At 46.3% G+C, this 18,516-nt stretch overlaps 1 protein-coding gene across 1 annotated transcript in view; it reads left to right on the top strand.

Annotated features, from left to right (window-relative positions):
• LOC129699890 (rho guanine nucleotide exchange factor TIAM2-like) overlaps positions 1-18,516 on the top strand; it is a 153,904-nt gene that overhangs the window by 22,121 nt on the left and 113,267 nt on the right. The window contains exons 3-6 of the mRNA XM_055640028.1: positions 1,697-2,929; positions 8,539-8,974; positions 11,316-11,488; positions 16,751-16,975. Of these exons, the coding sequence (XP_055496003.1) occupies positions 1,697-2,929; positions 8,539-8,974; positions 11,316-11,488; positions 16,751-16,975 (2,067 nt within the window). The remainder of the gene's footprint in view (positions 1-1,696; positions 2,930-8,538; positions 8,975-11,315; positions 11,489-16,750; positions 16,976-18,516) is intronic.

The following is an 18,516-nucleotide window of genomic DNA, read 5'->3' on the forward strand; positions in this document are numbered from 1 at the left end:
GGCGTGGTTGATTATTTAACATTCTCCTGATGCCTGTCACAGATTTATTTGCTTATCTAGCCCCTAAGTTAGTGTTGATGCTCTTCTGTAGGTTAACTTCTATAGAGGCACCTCCTCCAACTTCATCTACTGTATCTGTTCTTCAAGGAGTGAACTCTTTTACATCGGCAAGATCAAACGTAGACTGAACACCTTCGCTCAGCCCGCCTGGACCTACCTGAACTCCCGGTTGCCAAACACTTTAACTTCCCCTCCCATTCCCACACTGACATTTTGATCCTGGGCCTCCTCCATTGTCAGAGTGAGGCCCAACACCAATTGGAGGAACAACACCTCGTATTCCGCTTGGCCAGCTTACAACCCAACGGTATGATTGTTGGTTTCTCTAACTTCAAGTAACCCTTTCAACCCCTCTCTCCCCGTCCCTCCCCCATCCAAGTCGTAGTACCAGCTTCAAAGTCGTCTTGTTGAGTCTCATTGTCTGTAACTCGTTTTCACCTAGCACACAGCTAACAATGGCCTGTTTCCTTTAACATTGTTATTTTTTTGCATATCTTTCATTCATTTGTTCTATATCTCCCCACATCGCCGTCTATATCTCCCCTTTCCCTTTCCCCTGACTCACAGTCTGAAGAACGGTCTCAACCCAAAACGTCGCCCATTCCTTTTCTCCAGAGATGCTGCCTGACCCGCTGATTTACTCCAGCATTTGTGTCCATCTTTAGTTTAAACCAGCATCTGTGGTCCCTTCCTCTACAATAACAGCCTACTTGGGTGGGCTCCTCCTTTCTTTCTCTTACCCGTCTCCATCACTTGTGTAGGACGGGGGACAGGGCAAGTGGGGGGAGGGCTGTCTGAGTGAAATTCACACGGTCCAAAGCCAATGTGATACAGACACACACCGCGATGAAGGTTGGTGCCGTAATTAAGACGGTGAAAGCACAGTGTATGGTAAGTCCTTTAGACGAGCGGGAGAGGGGGGGGAGATAAAGTGGAGACAACCTTTAAGAAGTCAGAGATACACGGCTGTGAAGCTCGGCGGACATTTAACATTACCGGTCGGTTATCCTTGGTTCTGAAAACTACTGTTTACGTATTTTTTCTCCCCAATGAGCCAATGAAATTCACTGGTCACCACGGCTACGCAGAACCTACGAGAGCCTTCGACCTCCTAGCAACCCACGAGGACCTCCTGGCGACCCACCTACGGCACGAGACTTCTCGCTACTCTCCATGGCGGCTTCATTATAGTCGCCGCTAATTTTTCAACATGTTGAAAAATTCACGGCGACCATAATGAGGCCGCGACTAGTTTCCAGAATGCGGGAATTCCTCACGACCATGAAGGCGACCCCGGCAACCACCCACGACCATGTGGCGACTGCATATGCTCTTGCAGTCACCTAAATAGTCGCCTAAGTGGGACAGCCCCATAAGCCTCTGGCACTATTTACTGCTGTTCCCGGATGTACATCAATTTCCAGTAGAAAAATATGTTCATTGGTAAGCAGGAGCCATTGCACTGTACAAATCTGATTTAAAATACGAATGAAATAGTGTAATTGAATCCAGAAGTGAATGCAACAGGTTTTAAAGTATTTTAGTGAAAACTAGTTGAGATGCATTGATTACAGTTGCTGGTTGTTTTCATTTTTGCTGATAGGCCCATAACGATATCTCTGTTTCCTTCATTCAGTGCAAGATGGGGAATTCAGACAGCCAGTATAACCTCCAGGGAACTAAAGGCGACAACAGCATTGAGGGGAAGGCCACTCCTATGACCAGGCAGAAGACATGCGCTCTTAAAATTCGAAGTGTCCACATTAAGGATGAAAAGTCCCGTTCTTCCTTTGGCTGGGGTCACGGCGGCAACAGCATCAGTTACAAAGCGAGGTCACTGGGTAGAAACTGCCTCTCCCAACACAAAACCAACCAGCGCTTCTCACTCAATGCCGCTGCACGGCAGTGCGAAGCTTTAGTGGTGGGCAATAGCAACGCTGACAGCAGATGCCACCTCAGTCACATGCGCAAGCACGACTGCAGCAACGAGCCTCGGTTACTGCCCAGGAATAAATTCCCTTTCATTCTCGACAAGGCAGATGATCAGAATCAAACTCTGGTGTACAATGGCTCCGTTGTGAACGGGCACGGCCTAGCTGAAGATGCAATGCAAGCAAAGAAAGCAGAAGGAGAATGCAGTCCGAAAGTCCTCATCAAAACGCTGGGAAGATTTGACGGCAACCTGAGAGTGGAGTTTCACAGTGGCGCTGGGAATGGCCATGGGAAACCAACCTGTGAGGATTCCCCAGGGCCAGTTCAGCTGCTGAGATACTCAACTGCGATGGAATCGCATCCCTGTAAGCAAAATGAGGTGCAGATTGAAGGCAGGACAGAATACATGATAGACCAGTGCCTTCCCCTGGACGAGGGAAGATTGAAATCAAGCAAGCGCAGCTCAATAAGCTCTGAATATTCCTGGTGTGATTCACAATGGGGACACCATGCATGTGCCAATGATTTTGATAACGCATACACAACCGCCAAGGCTACTGATTCGAGCCACCAAGGGAACGTTTTGCCAACTGATGAGCAACCTTTCCAGAAGTCATCTCTCTCTTCCCTTCAAGCAATGTACAGCGACGCTGGGGCAGGGCAGTGCGTTCCCACAGGGAATGAGTTCCCACTGCACCACAGAAACACAGCGGCTTTAAACAGCAAGAAATTGTTTGAGGATGACTTCTCCAAGTGCATGAATGTGCCATCCGATGAGGAAGACAAAGGCCCCATACAGTATTCCTCGTATACACTCCCGTGCAGAAAGCCCAAGCACCTCGCTGAGGACGGCTCCTCCCGGACTGCCTTAAAGAGCCGAATGCGCCGCTTAAGTGCCTGGACTGGCAGCCTCACCAGGAAGAAAAGAAAACTACAGGTAAGGAACATTTTTATTTCACAACTGGACACGGAAGCCTCTGCAAATTAACCAAGTCGCTTGTGCATTCAATTCTGTTGAAAGAGTTGGAGCTATCGGCACTTTCGTTTTGGAGATACAGCGCGGAAACAGGCCCTTCAGACCACCGAGTCCGCGCCGACCAACTATCCCCGCACACTAACACTATGCTACACACACTAGGGACAATTTTACTTTTGCACCTAGCCATCTTTGGAGAGTGGGAGGAAACCAAAAATCTCGGAGAAAACTCACGGGGAGAACGTACAAACTCCGTACAGACAGCGCCCGTAGTCAGGATCGAACCCCCTTTCTCTGACGCCGTAAGGCAGCAACTTTTAAAATCTCTATTTATTTATTTATTCATTTATTTTAATTTTTAAAGATTATTTTTATTCGAAGCAAATGTACAAGAACAAAACATTCGGCATATAAAATTATACAGTTATTGTTCAGCTTCAATTTTAACCTTTTAACTTGAACATAAGGGAAAAGAAAAGAGGAAGACCAAGAAAGAGAAAAAGTGAAAGGTGAAAAGATAGGACCCCTAGACTACCACGCTAGTGTGTTCAAAGAGTGAAAAAATATGGAAGAGAGGAAAAGGAAAAAAAAAAAAAAAGAAAAAAAAAGAAAAAAAAAAAGTGGATATACCTGCCTCTCGTCCCCCCCCCACCTCACCCGACCCATAGTTGCATTTAAATCCAAAGTTGTGTTGCACCATACTATTCTTGTAAGAATTCGGTAAAGGGTGTGTCCATGTCTTTAAAAATTGATGTGGTTTTTCTGCCAAGACAAGCCTAATATTTTCCAAATGTAGCGTCTCGGACATGTTTGTAATCCACATCTTAAGGCAGCAACTTTACTGCCACCATCCCCGTCTCTTCCAGTTTTCTCCCCCTCATTCACACTACATTCACACTACAATTACCCTGAAGAATGGTGCTGACCCAAAACATGTTCTTCAGAGACCCATTGAGTTACTCCACCACTTTGTGTCTTCTCATTTCAGAAGAAGGGTACTGCTTAAAGACTTGCTGATCTTCTATTTCCTGAGTTCCCATATGTCTGGGAGAAAATATTTTGTATTGAAGTTGAGTTTTTCTATAGTCTATGCCAAGTAATTTTTCTTTCTTTGAATCTAATAGCTAAACTTTCAAATTTGTTTTTCAATATTTGATACCGAGGAATGTACTCTCTGGAACCCCCAACTGAGTTTCTTGCCCAGCTGAAGGAATTTGTTTCAAGCAGTTTAGTTTAGTTTAGCGATACAGCGCAGAAACAGGCCCTTCGGCCCACTGGGTCCATGCCGACCAGCGATCCCTGTACATTAACACTATCTTACACAAACTAGGGACAATTTTTACATTTCTACCAAGTCAATGTACCTACATACCTGTACATCTTTGGAGTGTGGGAGGAAACCGAGGATCTCGGAGAAAACCCACGCAGGTCACAAGGAGAACGTACAAACTCCATACAGACAGCACCCGTAGTCGGGATCGCACCCGGGCACTGCAAGCGCTGTAAGGCAGCAATTCTACCGGTTGCGTCACCGTGCCGCCCTTAAATGCCACTGTCTAGTGCTATGGATGAAAAAAAAATTCTATGAAATCCTGCAGCATATTGTGTATAATTTGTATCGCATGTACCATGAACCTTCAGACGTCCTGCATGTACCTATGTTATAAGGACTACTTAGGACTCATGAGAGGGATAGATCGAGTAGACCCACTGTCTCTTGACCAGAGTAGGTGAATCGAGGACCAGAGGACATAGGTTTAAGGTAAAGGGGAAAAGATTTCATAGGAATCTGAGGGGTACACAAAATGTGGTGGGTGTTTGCAACAAGCTACCGGAGGAGATGGTTGAGGCAGGGACAATTCCAACATTTAAGAAACAGTTAGTCAAGTGTATGGATAGGGCAGGTTAGGAGGGATACTTTCAAGAGAGAGTTGGATAGAGCTCTTAAAGATAGCGGAGTCAGGGGATATGGGGAGAAGGCAGGAACGAGGTACTGATTGGGGATGATCAGCCATGATCACATTGAATGGCGGTGCTGGCTCGAAGGGCCGAATGGCCTACTCCTGCACCTATTGTCTATTGTCTATTGATATGGGCTGAACACAGGCAGGTGGGACTAGCGTAGCAGGGACAAGTTGGCCGGTGTGGGCAAGTTGGGCCAAAGGGCTTATTTCTACTCTTTATCACTCTATATAAGGACTACTGATATGCCTTGAAGTTAAGACTTGAATAAAGTACCCATCTCGCAGCCCGGGTTCAATATTAAACTCTAGTGCTCTATGCCCTAGCTAATATTGATCTAGTCTACATTTTCCTCAAACTTCATGCTCTTTGTTCTCTCATTTTCACACCTTACCCTTCCATATCTCTGTGTCCTCCTCCCCCCTGACTCTCAGTCTGAAGAAAGGTCTCGACCCAATACATCACTCATACTTTCCATCCAGAGATGCTGGCCGCCCTGCTGAGTTTCTCCAGTATTTTGTGTCTATCTTCAGGGCTGTTTGCATGCCGTGTAATTCTGACTGTGCCATACTGAAGTATACCTAATCTCCTGCAAGCTGTTAATATCACCAGTAGTTACATCTGATCAACATCCCAGCAGAGTACAAGCCAAATGCCAAATGCATTGCACATTTTGCATATCCTGCACAAATTAATTAACCTCACTAATTGGCAACTGTTTCTTTAACGTGCTTGGCTGGATGGTGGAACATCATCCCAGCAGGATAAGTATGTATTTCTTGCACGCGGAACTCTCTGCCACAGAAGACAGCGGAGGCCAATTCACTGGATGTTTTCAAGAGAGAGTCAGATATAGCTCTCAGGGCTAATGGACTCAAGGGATATGGGTAGAAGGCTGGAACGGGGTACTGATTTAGGATGATCATCCATGGTCATATTGAATGGCGGTGCTGGCTCGAAGGGCTGAATGGCCTACTCCTGCACCTACCTTTTATGATCCGGATGATTTGGTTTGCATCAAAAATTTCACGACTAAGTGAAAAAAGGTAAACTAAATGAAATTGTGCGAGGCTTAACTTTTATCTTGAGGCATCACTTTACCTAATAAAACCAACCTCTTGTAAAATATGTGCTATCTGTCATGTCTCACTTTCTGATGATAAAATCCTATGTATCAGTTGCACTGATATTTAGAGATACTGCATGGAAACAGGCCCTTCGGCCCACCGGGTCCACACCGACCAGCGATCCCTGCACATTAACACTATCCTACACCCACTACGGACAATTTTAACATTTACACTAAGCCAATTAACCTACAAACATGTACATGTTTGGAGTGTGGGAGGAAACTGGAGACATCGGAGAAAACCCACGCAGGTCACTTGCCTGTACAAACTCCATACAGGCAAGCACCCCTAGTCGGGATTGAACCCGTGACTCCAGCGCTGCATTTGGTGTAAGGCAGCAACTCTACCACTGCACCACCGTGACCGCCCACGTAGAATGCTCACGATTGTCCTTTTAACCAGCCCTGCATTTGGTTCACGGCACCAATGGCCAGGGTTCAGTTCTGCCTTCAAGTACTGTCTGTGTGGAGTTTGCATGTTCTCTCTGTGGCCATTAAGATATGTGCCACTGCCACCCCGAATCGGCTCTTTATTTCCTTGTGTAGAGGAGAAAAACATCGCACTGTGAATATTTTATGATATTAGTTAACATTTGTAGTGAAAAAATGATGTCGAAAAGACGACTTAGACTTGCTTTAAAAGAAGAAAGATGAAGCCAGGTCTGGATTGGGTGTAGATATGTGGCCATTACGCAAGGTTTAGGAAGCTACAGGACAAATTAAGGCCTTTAAAATAATATATTACCCCCTTCACTGTATAGACACAGAGCACAAAATGTTTGAAATATCAGAAATTAGGTCATGTGAGGAGCTAAATTAGGCCATTCGGCCCACTACTCTGCCATTCAATCATGGCTGATCTAACTCTCCCCCTCTATCCTAGTCTCTTGCCTTCTCCCCATAACCCCTGACATCCGAACTAATCAGGAATCTATATGTCTCTGCCTTAAAAATATCCATTGACTTGGCCTCCACAGCCTTCTGTGGCATTAATTCCACAGATTCGCCCTTTGACTGGAGAGGTTCCTCCTTGTCTCCATCCTAAAGGAACGCCCTTTTATCCTGAGGCTACGATCTCTGGTCCTAGACTCTCCCACTAGTGGAAACATCCTCTCCACATCCACTCTACCCAACCCTTCCACTATTCGCTATGTTTCACTGAGGTCTCCTCTCATCCTTCTAAACTCCAGTGAGTACAGGCCAAGTGCAGTCAAACGCTCATCATATGTTAACCCACTCATTCCTGGGATAATTGGGGTGTCAACCGGATCCTGGGGTGTCAACCAGGGTTTCCTGAAATGGTCCCAAGAATGATGGAAATCCTCTTCCTTCATCTGGAGAAGCTGATTGTTGTCCTCGGAGCAAAGGTTAAGTGGAAATGTTGACAATTCTGATGGGTTTGATGAGAAGAAAAATATGCATACAGTAAACCCTCGTATTAAGTAAGTAAGTAAGTTTATTGGCCAAGTATTCACATACAAGGAATTTGCCTTGGTGCTCCGCCCACAAGTAACAACATGACATACAGTGACAATTACGAATGACTCAGAAAACACTAAACATTAATAATAATAAAACATTACTGATAAAACACCATTAATCAAGCATGTGAACCAACAAAATACCAGATCAAAGGGAGACTACAGATTTTTGGCTGTTGAGTGGAGCTACTACTCGTGGATAAAAACAGTTTTTATGTCTGGCTGTGGCAGCTTTGACAGTCCGGAGTCGCCTTCCAGAGGGAAGTGATTCAAAGAGTTTGTGGCCAGGGTGAGAGGGGTCAGAGATGATCTTGTCCGCTCGCTTCCTGGCCCTTGCAGTGTACAGTTCATCAATGGAGGGAAGGTTGCAGCCAATAACCTTCTCAGCTGATCGGACGATTCGCTGCAGCCTCCAGGTGTCGTGCTTGGTGGCTGAGCCAAACCAGACCATGATGGAGAAGGTGAGAACAGACTCTACAATGGCCGTGTAGAATTGGACCATCATTGTCTGTGGCAGATTGTGCTGTAGGAAGTACATCCCAGACCTTTGTATAACAGATAGGACAGGTTAAGAGGGATGTGGGGCTAATGTTAATGGGACATAATTTACCTTCACATTGGATTGTGTTACCATTAAACGCTAAGGTAGATGTGGCCGTTCAGTGTACTGCAGCAATTCTAAATTATTTTATTGTTCCTGCTGTTCTCTCATATATATTAAATGTGGTGAAGAATCTCATCACGCTTGAGTGGAAAGTAATAATACTTGAAATAAGGAACTACAAATGGTGGTTGCCATGGAGAACATGGAGAGATGACGCTTTGGGTCATGACCTTCAAACTGGTCTTGACCAGAAACGTCACCTATCCATGTTCCCCAGAGATGCTGCCTGACCCCCCCGAGTTACTCCAGCACTTTGTGTCTAATAATACTGAAATTGTCCAACCCCTTCAGAAATGATTTTCCAAAACCATTTTTTCTTTCCCAATTTTTGCAGGACTCCAGATCCAAGGATGTCAATGAGTATTGTGACAGTGGTATTGATGGGTTGACTGGAGACGCCAGCTCTCCGTCCCAGGCACCGAGTTCCCTGTGGTCGTCGGGCTTCAGCTACACACTGCCGCCCAGGAGCAACTCGACCAACGCAGTCGGCAATGACGTCCTGCGGCAGAGCATTTACGAGAACTTCATGCGCGAGTTGGAAATGGGCCACATGTCAATGGACATCACGGACCTATCCACAGGGAGTGAGGACAGCAGCAGCGATTCCTTCAACTCCCTGGAGCAGCTGGACCTGCTGTTTGAAAAAGAACAGGGATGCGTGCGAAAGGCCGGCTGGTTGTCCTTTAAACCCCTCGTTACTCATCAGAAGGAAAGGAAATTGGAGCTTGCCCCTCGCAGAAAGTGGAGACAGTATTGGGTTTCTCTCAAAGGTAACCATTACAATCCAGAATTGGTACAGTATGGTTGGCATTCGCTCGTACAGTAAACTCATGAACAAAGTGGGGAAAAATGGTTAAATAATTACATTATTTTTAGAAATTTACTTGGGTCTCACGGCCTCTGAAACTGAAATTTGTTTCACTTGAGTGATAGATGACAGTGCAGTACTGAAGTCAAATTGACACGCAGGTTAAAAAGTACCTTTCTGTTCCCATTTAACATTCTAGCTTCATAAAATGTGTCCCATTTGGCGAGGTGTGTAGGAAGGAACTGCAGATGCTGGTTAATGCCGAAGGTAGACACAAAATGCTGGAGTAACTCAACGGGCCTCAACTAGGTCTTTATTCTCTGGAGCGCAGAAGGTTAAGTGGGGACTTGATAGAGGTTTTTAAAATGATGAGAGGGATAGACAGATTTGATGTGGATCAGCTTTTCCCTTTGAGAATAGGGAAGATTCAAGCAAGAGGACATGACTTGAGAATTAAGGGACAGAAGTTTATGGGTAACATGAGGGGGAACTTCTTTACTCAGAGAGTGGTAGCGGTGTGGAATGAGCTTCCAGTGGAAGTGGTGGAGGCAGGTTAGTTGGTATCATTTAAAAATAAATTGGATAGGCATATGGATGAGAAGGGAATGGAGGGTTATGGTATGAGTGCAGGCAGGTGGGACTAAGGGAAAAAAGTTGTTCGGCACGGACTTGTAGGGCCGAGATGGCCTGTTTCCGTGCTGTAATTGTTATATGGTTATATGGGCCAGGCAACATCTCTGGATGGATGGAATGGGTGACATTTCAGGTCGAGACCCAAGGGTCCATACACCCACCACTCTTTGTGTGTAAAATTGACCCCTCAGATTCCTATTAAATCTTTTCCCCTTCACCTTAAACCTTTTTCTCTGGTCCTCGATTACCCTCGACTCCCAGTCTCAACCCGAAATGTCGCCCATTCCTTCTATCCAGAGATGCTGCCTGTCCCGCTGAGTTACTCCACCATTTTGTGTCTTAACCACTTTTGACTATATTCCAGTCAAATGCTTGATTTAAATTTCTCTGTGGATGTTTTGTCATTGTTATGTACACAGAGAGAATTGATCATTCACCTCCAATGGCCCCCTGAAAACACGACTTTCTTCTTTTTGCTACTTTAGTCAATTGATTTTTGACAAGAGAAGGAGTAAGTCATGTTATGATCTTTTGGCACTATCCCTGCGGGTGTTTTAAATGCAAGTCTTTAACAAATTTGAAGGAAATCAATTTGAAACATTCTTGTCACTAAGCGCAGGGAGCTAATCTGTAAAAGGTTGACTGGCCCCAAGCTGTCTGCAACAATTATGGGCAGCACGGTGGCGCAGCAGTGATAGAGTTGCTGCCTTACAGCGCTTAAGGGCATGTCCCACTTGGCTGTCTTTCGCGCGCCATTTACGCGATCTGCTAGCGTGTGGGTAGCATGTGGGTAGTGCGTGGGGTAGCGTGTGGGTAGCGCGGGGCTGTCGCATGGAGTGGTGTGGAGGAGTGTGGACTTCGCCCTGAACGAAATCTTAGCGCGCCACCAGCCTGTCGACTAACTGACGACCAAAGTGGGACAGGCCCAAGACACAACGGTCTCACCTTCAACAGCAGCAGAAGCAGGCAAATGATCGGCGAGCTCGGCCTGGGGCTCACGGCCGCTGCGGTCCGGATCCGCCCCCCACTTCTACTCCCAGAGCGGGGCCAAGAAAATTGAAGATGGACACAAAATGCTGGAGTAACTCGGCGGGACCGGCAGCACCTCTGGAGAGAAAGAATAGGTGACGTTGCGGGTCAAGACCCTTCTTTCAGACTGAAGAAGGGGCTCGACCCGAAATGTCACCCATTCCTTCTCTCCAGAGATGCTGCCGGTCCCGCTGAGTTACTCCAGCATTTTGTGTCCATCTATAAATGATGTCACGCGCTCCAGACGGCTGTGCAAGTGCATGATGACGCGCGGGACCAGCCTGTCACGTAAGTGACAACCCAAGTGGGACAGGCCATTTACAGTGCTGGGTCCGATCCCGACTACGGAGTTTGTACGTTTTTCCCATTACCCATGTGGGTTTTCTTCGAGATCTTCGGTTTCCTCCCACGCTCCAAAGGCGCACAGGTTTGTCAGTTAATTGGCATGGCATGAATGTAAAATGGTCCCAAGTGTGTGTAGGGTAGTGTTAATGTGCGGGGATCGCTGGTCGGTAACGGACTCAGTGGGCCGAAGGGCCTGTTTTCGCGCTGTGTCTCGAAACTAGAAACTAGACTAGACTAAATTATGTTTATGTGTGGCACTTCAAGTAAACATTTGTTTTTTGCTTTTCTTGTTGAAGGTTGCACGCTGCTATTTTATGAGACCAATGGGAAAACATACATGGAGCAGAGCAGTGTACCCAGATACGCCTTGTTCACAGAGGATAGCATTGTGCAGCCGATACCAGAACACCCCAAGAAAGAAAATGTGTTCTGTCTAAGCAATGCCTTCGGGGACGTCGTCCTATTCCAGGTTTTTATTGTTAATTTACTAAGAATTAATCTTATTCATAGAGTCATACAGTGTGGAAACAGGCCCAACCTGCCCACACCGGCCAACATGTCCCAGCTACACTAGTCCCACCTGCCTGCGCTTGGTCCATATCCCTCCAAATCTGTCCTATCCATGTACTTGTCTAACTGTTTCTTAAATATTGGGATAAGTCCCGGCCTCAATTACCTCCTCTGGCAGCTTGTTCCATACACCCACCACCCTCTGTGTGAAAAAGTTACCCCTCAGATTCCTATTCAATCTTTTCCCCTTCACCTTAAACCTATGTCCTCTGGTCCTCGATTCCCCTACTCTGGGCAAGAGACTGTGCATTTACCTGATCTATTCCTCTCATGATTTTAAACACCTCTATAAGATCGCACCTCATCCTCCCACGCTCCATGGAATAAAGTGCCAACCACTCATCCTCTCCCTATAGGCTCTGGGGCGCGGCAATTAAAAAGGCGTAGCAGCGCCTCTACTTTCTGAGGAGGCTCAAGAAAGTTCACCTGTCCCCCCCAGATCCTGTCCAACTTCTACCGCTGTACCATCGAAAGCATCCTGACCACCTGCTTCACGGTATGGTACAGCAGCTGCACCACAGCTGACAGGAAGGCACTGCAACGGGTGGTGAAAACCACCCATCACATCATCGGTGCCCCGCTCCCTGCCATGGCTGCCCTTCACCGCACACGGTGTCTTGAGGCGGGCTGGCAAAATCATTAAGGACCCCTCGCACCCCAACCATGGACTGTTTGCCCTCCTCCCATCAGGGAGGCGGTACAGGAGCCTCAGGTCTCGCACCAGCAGGCTGAGGAACAGCTTCTTCCAAAATACCATTACCCTGCTGAACTCACAGGCCTGACGCTAGCTATCTGTTATACCCTTTTAACTGTATATATTTATTTGCCTATGTACTAGATTAATTTACCCACATTGTACATATTGTTTTAATCAGCATTTTACTACTTTGTACTCTGATTAGATGCTAAACTGCATTTCGTTGCACCTGTACTCGTATTTGTGCAATGTCAATAAAGTTGAATCTAATCTAATCTAATCTAATCTATAGCTCAGCCCCCTCCAGACCTGGCAAATTCCTCGTAAATCTTCCAGCTTCCCATACCCTTTCCAGCTTGGCAACATCTTTCCTATAACATGGTGTCCAGAACTAACCACAAAACTCTAAATGTGGCCTCACCAACGTCTGGTACAAGTGCAACGTGACCTCCCAACCTCTATACTCAATACTCTGACTGATGAAGGCCAATGTGCCAAAAGCCTTTTTGACCACCTTATCTACCTGCGACTTGATCTTCAAGGAACCATGCACCTGCACAGACCACTCAAGCGCCATCTATAAAAACGAGATCTGCCTGGCCAGATTTTACAGGGCACATTGAGTATAGAAGCTGGGAATGGTAGCTAAAAAATTCAACGCATAAACTCTTTAAAAATAGAATATAGACAGAGTTGACGTGGAAAAGCTTTTCCCACTGAGAGTAGGGAAAGATTCAAACAAGGGGACATAACTGACAGGGGTAACACAGGGGGAACTTCTTTCTCAGAGGCCTAAAGCACTCGAGAGGCAGGATGTTATATGGATTTTTATGGTCTGAGCGCAAATATGCATGTGTTCTGCACAGACTAGAAGGGTCGAGATGGCCTGTTTCCGTGCTGTAATTGTTATATGGTTAAATGTAGCTAAAAAATTCAACGATAATAGAATATAACAATAACACAGCATTTTCAGATTGCAGTAGCATACAACAAAGAAATGCTGGTATTATTCAGCATTTTCAGATTGGTACATAAACTAAAATATTACACTTAATATAGCATTAACATTCTGGTTGAATTGAAATTACAATACAGATCTTTGATGAGGTAACATTATTATGATGACCAAAAATAAGATGACCTAAAGGAACAGATTGTGAATCTATTTTGTTTCCTGGTGAAAGCTGTCATTCAGATTTTCAAGTAATTGTACATGTAGTATTAAGTAATTACCCAGTGTATTTTATAGTTGAGTCCCAATAATTGTCAGACAAATGAGGTAGACATAGAAACAGGCCGTTCGGCCTATGAGAGCGGTACTGAAAATGGTTCAAACCTAAACTACAATCGATCTGCAATGTTCCATCCCCTGCATGTTCATGTGCCCATTGAAAAGCCCCTTAAATGCCACAACCATTTCTGCTGCTTCACCACCATGGTGGCGCAGTGGTAGAGTTGCTGCCTTACAGCGCTTGCAGCGTCGGAGACCCGGGTTCGATCCCAACTACGGGTGCTGTCTGTTAAGAATAAGGGGTAAGCCATTTAGAACGGAGGCGAGGAAACACTTCTTCACACAGAGAAACATAGAAACATAGAAAATAGGTGCAGGAGGAGGCCATTTGGCCCTTCAAGCCAGCACTGCCATTCATTGTGATCATGGCTGATCATCCCCTATCAATAACCCGTGCCTGCATTCTCCCCATAACCCTTGACTCCACTAGCCTCTAGAGCTCTATCTAACTCTCTTAAATCCATTCAGTGATTTGGCCTCCACTGCCCTCTGTGGCAGGGAATTCCATAAATTCACAACTCTCTGGGACGAAAGTTTTTTTCTCACCTCAGTCTTTAATGAACTCCCCTTTATTCTAAGACTGTGGCCCCTGGTTCTGGACTCGCCCAACATTGGGAACATTTTTCCTGCATCTAGCTTGTCCAGTCCATTTACAATTTTATATGTTGTGAGTCTGTGGAATTCTCTGCCTCGGAGGGCGGTGGAGGCCGGGTTCACTGGATATTTTCAAAAGAGATCTAGATAGCGGAGTCAGGGGATATGGGAACTAGGCAGTAACGGGGTGCTGATTGGGGATGATCAGCCATGATCACATTGGATGGCGGTGCTGGCTTGAAGGGACGAATGGCCTCCTCCTGCACCTATTGTCTATTGTACGGAGTTTGTACGTTCTCCCCGTGACCCACGTGGGTTCTTCCGTTTCATCCCACACTCCCAAGATGTACAGGTTTGTAGGTTAATTGGCTTGGGTTTGTATACTTGGTATAAGTGTAAATTGCCCCTATGATATTGTTAATGCGCGGGGGTCGCTGGCCTGTGTGGACTTGGGCCAAAAGGCCAGTTTCCGCGCTGTATCTCTAAAGTAAACCACCCCTGACTGCGCTTTCCCGGCATCTAAAACAATCTGCCCCACACACCTCCTTTAGACTTTCCCCCTCACACCGTAACGCAATGAACTCTGATATTTGACATTTCCACATTGGGGGGGGGAAGGTTCTGACTGTGTTCCTCATCAATGCCTCTCATAATTTTATATACATACCTCTGTCAGGTCTCCCCTCAACCTTTGACATTGTACATAAAATAATTTCCAATCCATGATCTCTAGCCAGGTAGCATCCTGTTACATTTTTTTCTCCACCCTCTCCAAAGCCTCCGCACCCTTCCTGTAACAGACGGAACAGAATTGTGCTTTTACCCCATTGCTCCCAGCATGTTCATTAACCTACCCCCACCTAACCTTCCCTTCAGGAGATCTGTGATATTTGGTGAATTCTGTATTAATTATGTATATTTGCATTCCAATCACTTGTTTCTTTTGCCCTGATTTTTATGAGATGATTTTGAGTTAGACAATAGACAATAGACAATAGGTGCAGGAGTAGGCCATTCGGCCCTTCGAGCCAGCACCGCCATTCAATATGATCATGGCTGATCATCCCCAATCAGTACCCCGTTCCTGCCTTCTCCACATATCCCCTGACTGCTATTTTTAAGAGCCCTATCTAGCTCTCTCTTGAAAGCATCCATAGAACCAGCCTCCACCGCCCTCTGAGGCAGAGAATTCCACAGACTCACCACTCTCTATGAGAAAAAGTGTTTCCTCGTCTCCGTTCTAAATGGCTTACCCCTTATTCTTAAACTGTGGCCCCTGGTTCTGGAATACCCCAACATCGGGAACATGTTTCCTGCCTCTAGCGTGTCCAAACCCTTAACAATCGTATATGTTTCAATGAGATACCCTCTCATCCTTCTAAACTCCAGAGTGTACAAGCCCAGCGGCTCCATTCTCTCAGCATACGACAGTCCCGCCATCCCGGGAATTAATCTTGTAAACCTACGCTGCCCTCCCTCAATAGCAAGATCGCAATAATAAAACAAGCACACCAGCGCCTCCACTTCCTTACAAAGCTTAGGAAGTCCGACATGTCCCCGACTACTCCGACCAACTTCTACAGATGCACCAGAGAAAGCATTTTATCGGGATGCATCACAGCTTGGTTTGGGAACAGCTCCATCCGGGATCGCAAGAAATTGCAGCGAATTGTGGACGCAGCCCAGATCGTCACACAAACCAGCCTCCCTTCCATTGACTCCAGATATACCTCACGCTGCCTCGGCAAGGCCAGCAGCATAGAAACATAGACATAGAAACATAGAAATTAGGTGCAGGAGTAGGCCATTCGGCCCTTCGAGCCTGCACCGCCATTCAAAATGATCATGGCTGATCATCCAACTCAGTATCCCGTACCTGCCTTCTCTCCATACCCCCTGATCCCTTAGCCACAAGGGCCACATCTAACTCCCTCTTAAATATAGCCAATGAACTGGCCTCAACTACCCTCTGTGGCAGAGAGTTCCAGAGATTCACCACTCTCTGCGTGAAAACATCATCAAGGATGAGTCACACCCTCTTCTCCCCTCTCCCATTGGGCAAAATGTATAGACCACATGGCCCCTCTTCTCCCCTCTCCCATTGGCCAAAATGAAACCACACACCTCCAGATTCAGGGACAGTTTCTTCCCAGCTGATATCAGGCAACTGGACCATCCAACCACAACCAGAGAGCAATGCTGAACTACTATCTACCTCTTTGGTGACCCTCGGACTATCCTTGACCGGACTTTGCTGGCCATACCTTGCACAAAACATTATTCCCTCATGTATCTATACACTGTCAATGGATTGATTGCTATATTATGTATTGTCTATCTGCTGGCTGGTTCGCACGCAACAAAAGCTTTTCTCTGTATCCGGTGCAAGTGACAATAAAACTGAACTGACTGAATTTGACATTGGCATCACGGCTCGGGTTTATTCTCTGAATTTGAGTTCTAAAAACCACACGGCTCCATTTCAAATTAATTTTAACTTCAGAATTTCTGAAACGTTATCTGCAATGGGTCACGTTAATGTTTTAAATGTCAACGATTCCTGTGGTTTTGACTTTCAGGCTACGAGCCAAACTGATCTTGAAAATTGGGTGACTGCGATCCACTCTGCCTGTGCGTCGGTGTTTGCAAAGCAGCATGGGAAGGAGGATACTGTCAAGTTACTGAGAAATGAAACCAAAAGCTTCATGCAGAAGATCGACATGGATGGAAAAATGAAGAAAATGGCAGAGTTGCAACTGTCCATTGTGAATGATCCCAAAAATAGGAAGGCAATTGAAAATCAGGTATGCTTAATGCTTAATATTGGCTGGCAGCTGAATAGCTTGAAACTATATACATATTACATGCAATATCCTTAACTCGTTAGATTCGGCAGCGTGCTTTATATTGTGGAAGAAAGTTGTTGACAATAAGAAGTTTATCAAATATACTGTGCAGGAAGGAACTGTAGATGCTGGTTTAAACCGAAGATGGACACAAAATGCTGGAGTAAAGCCCCCGTCCCACTTACGTGTCCTTGGCACGCTAATTACGCGACCTCGTGGTCGTGTTGAGGCGCGACAGCCCTGCGAAGGTCGCGCGAGACTTCATGCGCCCGCAAAGCGGTCTGGAGCGCGTGACGTCAATTGAAGATGGACACAAAATGTTGGAGTAACTCAGCGGGACAGGCAGCATCTCTGGAGTGAAGCAATGGGTGATGTTTCGGGTCGAGACTCTTCTTCAGTCTGAAAGAAGGGTCTTGACCCGAAACGTCATCCATTCCTTCTCTCCAGAGATGCTGCTGGTCCCGCTGAGTTACTCCAGCATTTTGTGTCCATCTTCAATTTTCTTGGCCCCGTTCTGGGAGTAGAAGTGGGGGTGGATCCGGACAGCAAAGGCCAAGCTCAGCGATCGTTTGCCTGCTTCTGCTGCTGTTGAAGGTGAGACGTTGCGTCACGCCAGGGTCTTGGGCCTGTCCCACTTTGGCCGTCAGTTACGCGACAGGCCGGTGGCGCGCGAAGATATTGTTCGCTACAAAATTTTGGAGCGCCACGCGAAACCGTGCACAACTCCTTACCACTCCGCACTTCTCAGTGGGACTGGCCCCGCGAGGCCACATGATGCCCGTGCACCTCAATGCGACGACGAGGTCGCGTAATTTGCGTGCCAAGGACACGTAAGTGGGACAGGGCCTTAACTCAGCGGGACAGGCAGCATCTCTGGAGAGAAGGAATGGGTGACGTTTCGGGTCGAGACCCTTCTTCTGACTGATTCAGTCTCTGGAGGGAAGGACTGGGTGAGAGTTTGTGTTGAGATGCTTCTTCAGACTGAATCGGTCTAAAGAAGGGTCTCGATCCAAAACGTCACCTATTCCTTCTCTCCAGGAGATGCTGCCTGTCCCGCTGAGTTACTCCAGCATTTTGTTTCTTATCTTCAGTGTAAACCAGCATCTGCAGTTCCTTCCTACACAATTAAATATAGTGTTTGGGCAGATCAAGAAAAAAATGACAAAACAAATTCAAATCAATGAGGAGACATATTAAGTGGATTGCTCCGGGCATTGTACAGTGGGAATGGGAAGATGCTGAAGATCTAAAAAATAGAGGGCGGTCTATGAACAAATCCATGGATACCTATAAAGTCGCAAAGTTGGTGAAGATGAGTAGATGCTTGTATTTGTTGGTGGATTTAAACGGTGGGGGGAGGGGGGGGGGGAATGCAGGGGTTACTTGATGTTAGAGTAATACTCGTACTGCTGGGGTGTAAGCTGCCCAAGCGAAATATGAGGTGCTGTTTCACCAATTTGCATGTGGCCTCACTCTGTCAATGGAGGAGGCCCAGGACA

This window comes from Leucoraja erinacea, chromosome 8 (assembly GCF_028641065.1).
Source record: "Leucoraja erinacea ecotype New England chromosome 8, Leri_hhj_1, whole genome shotgun sequence".
NCBI lineage: Eukaryota > Metazoa > Chordata > Chondrichthyes > Rajiformes > Rajidae > Leucoraja > Leucoraja erinaceus.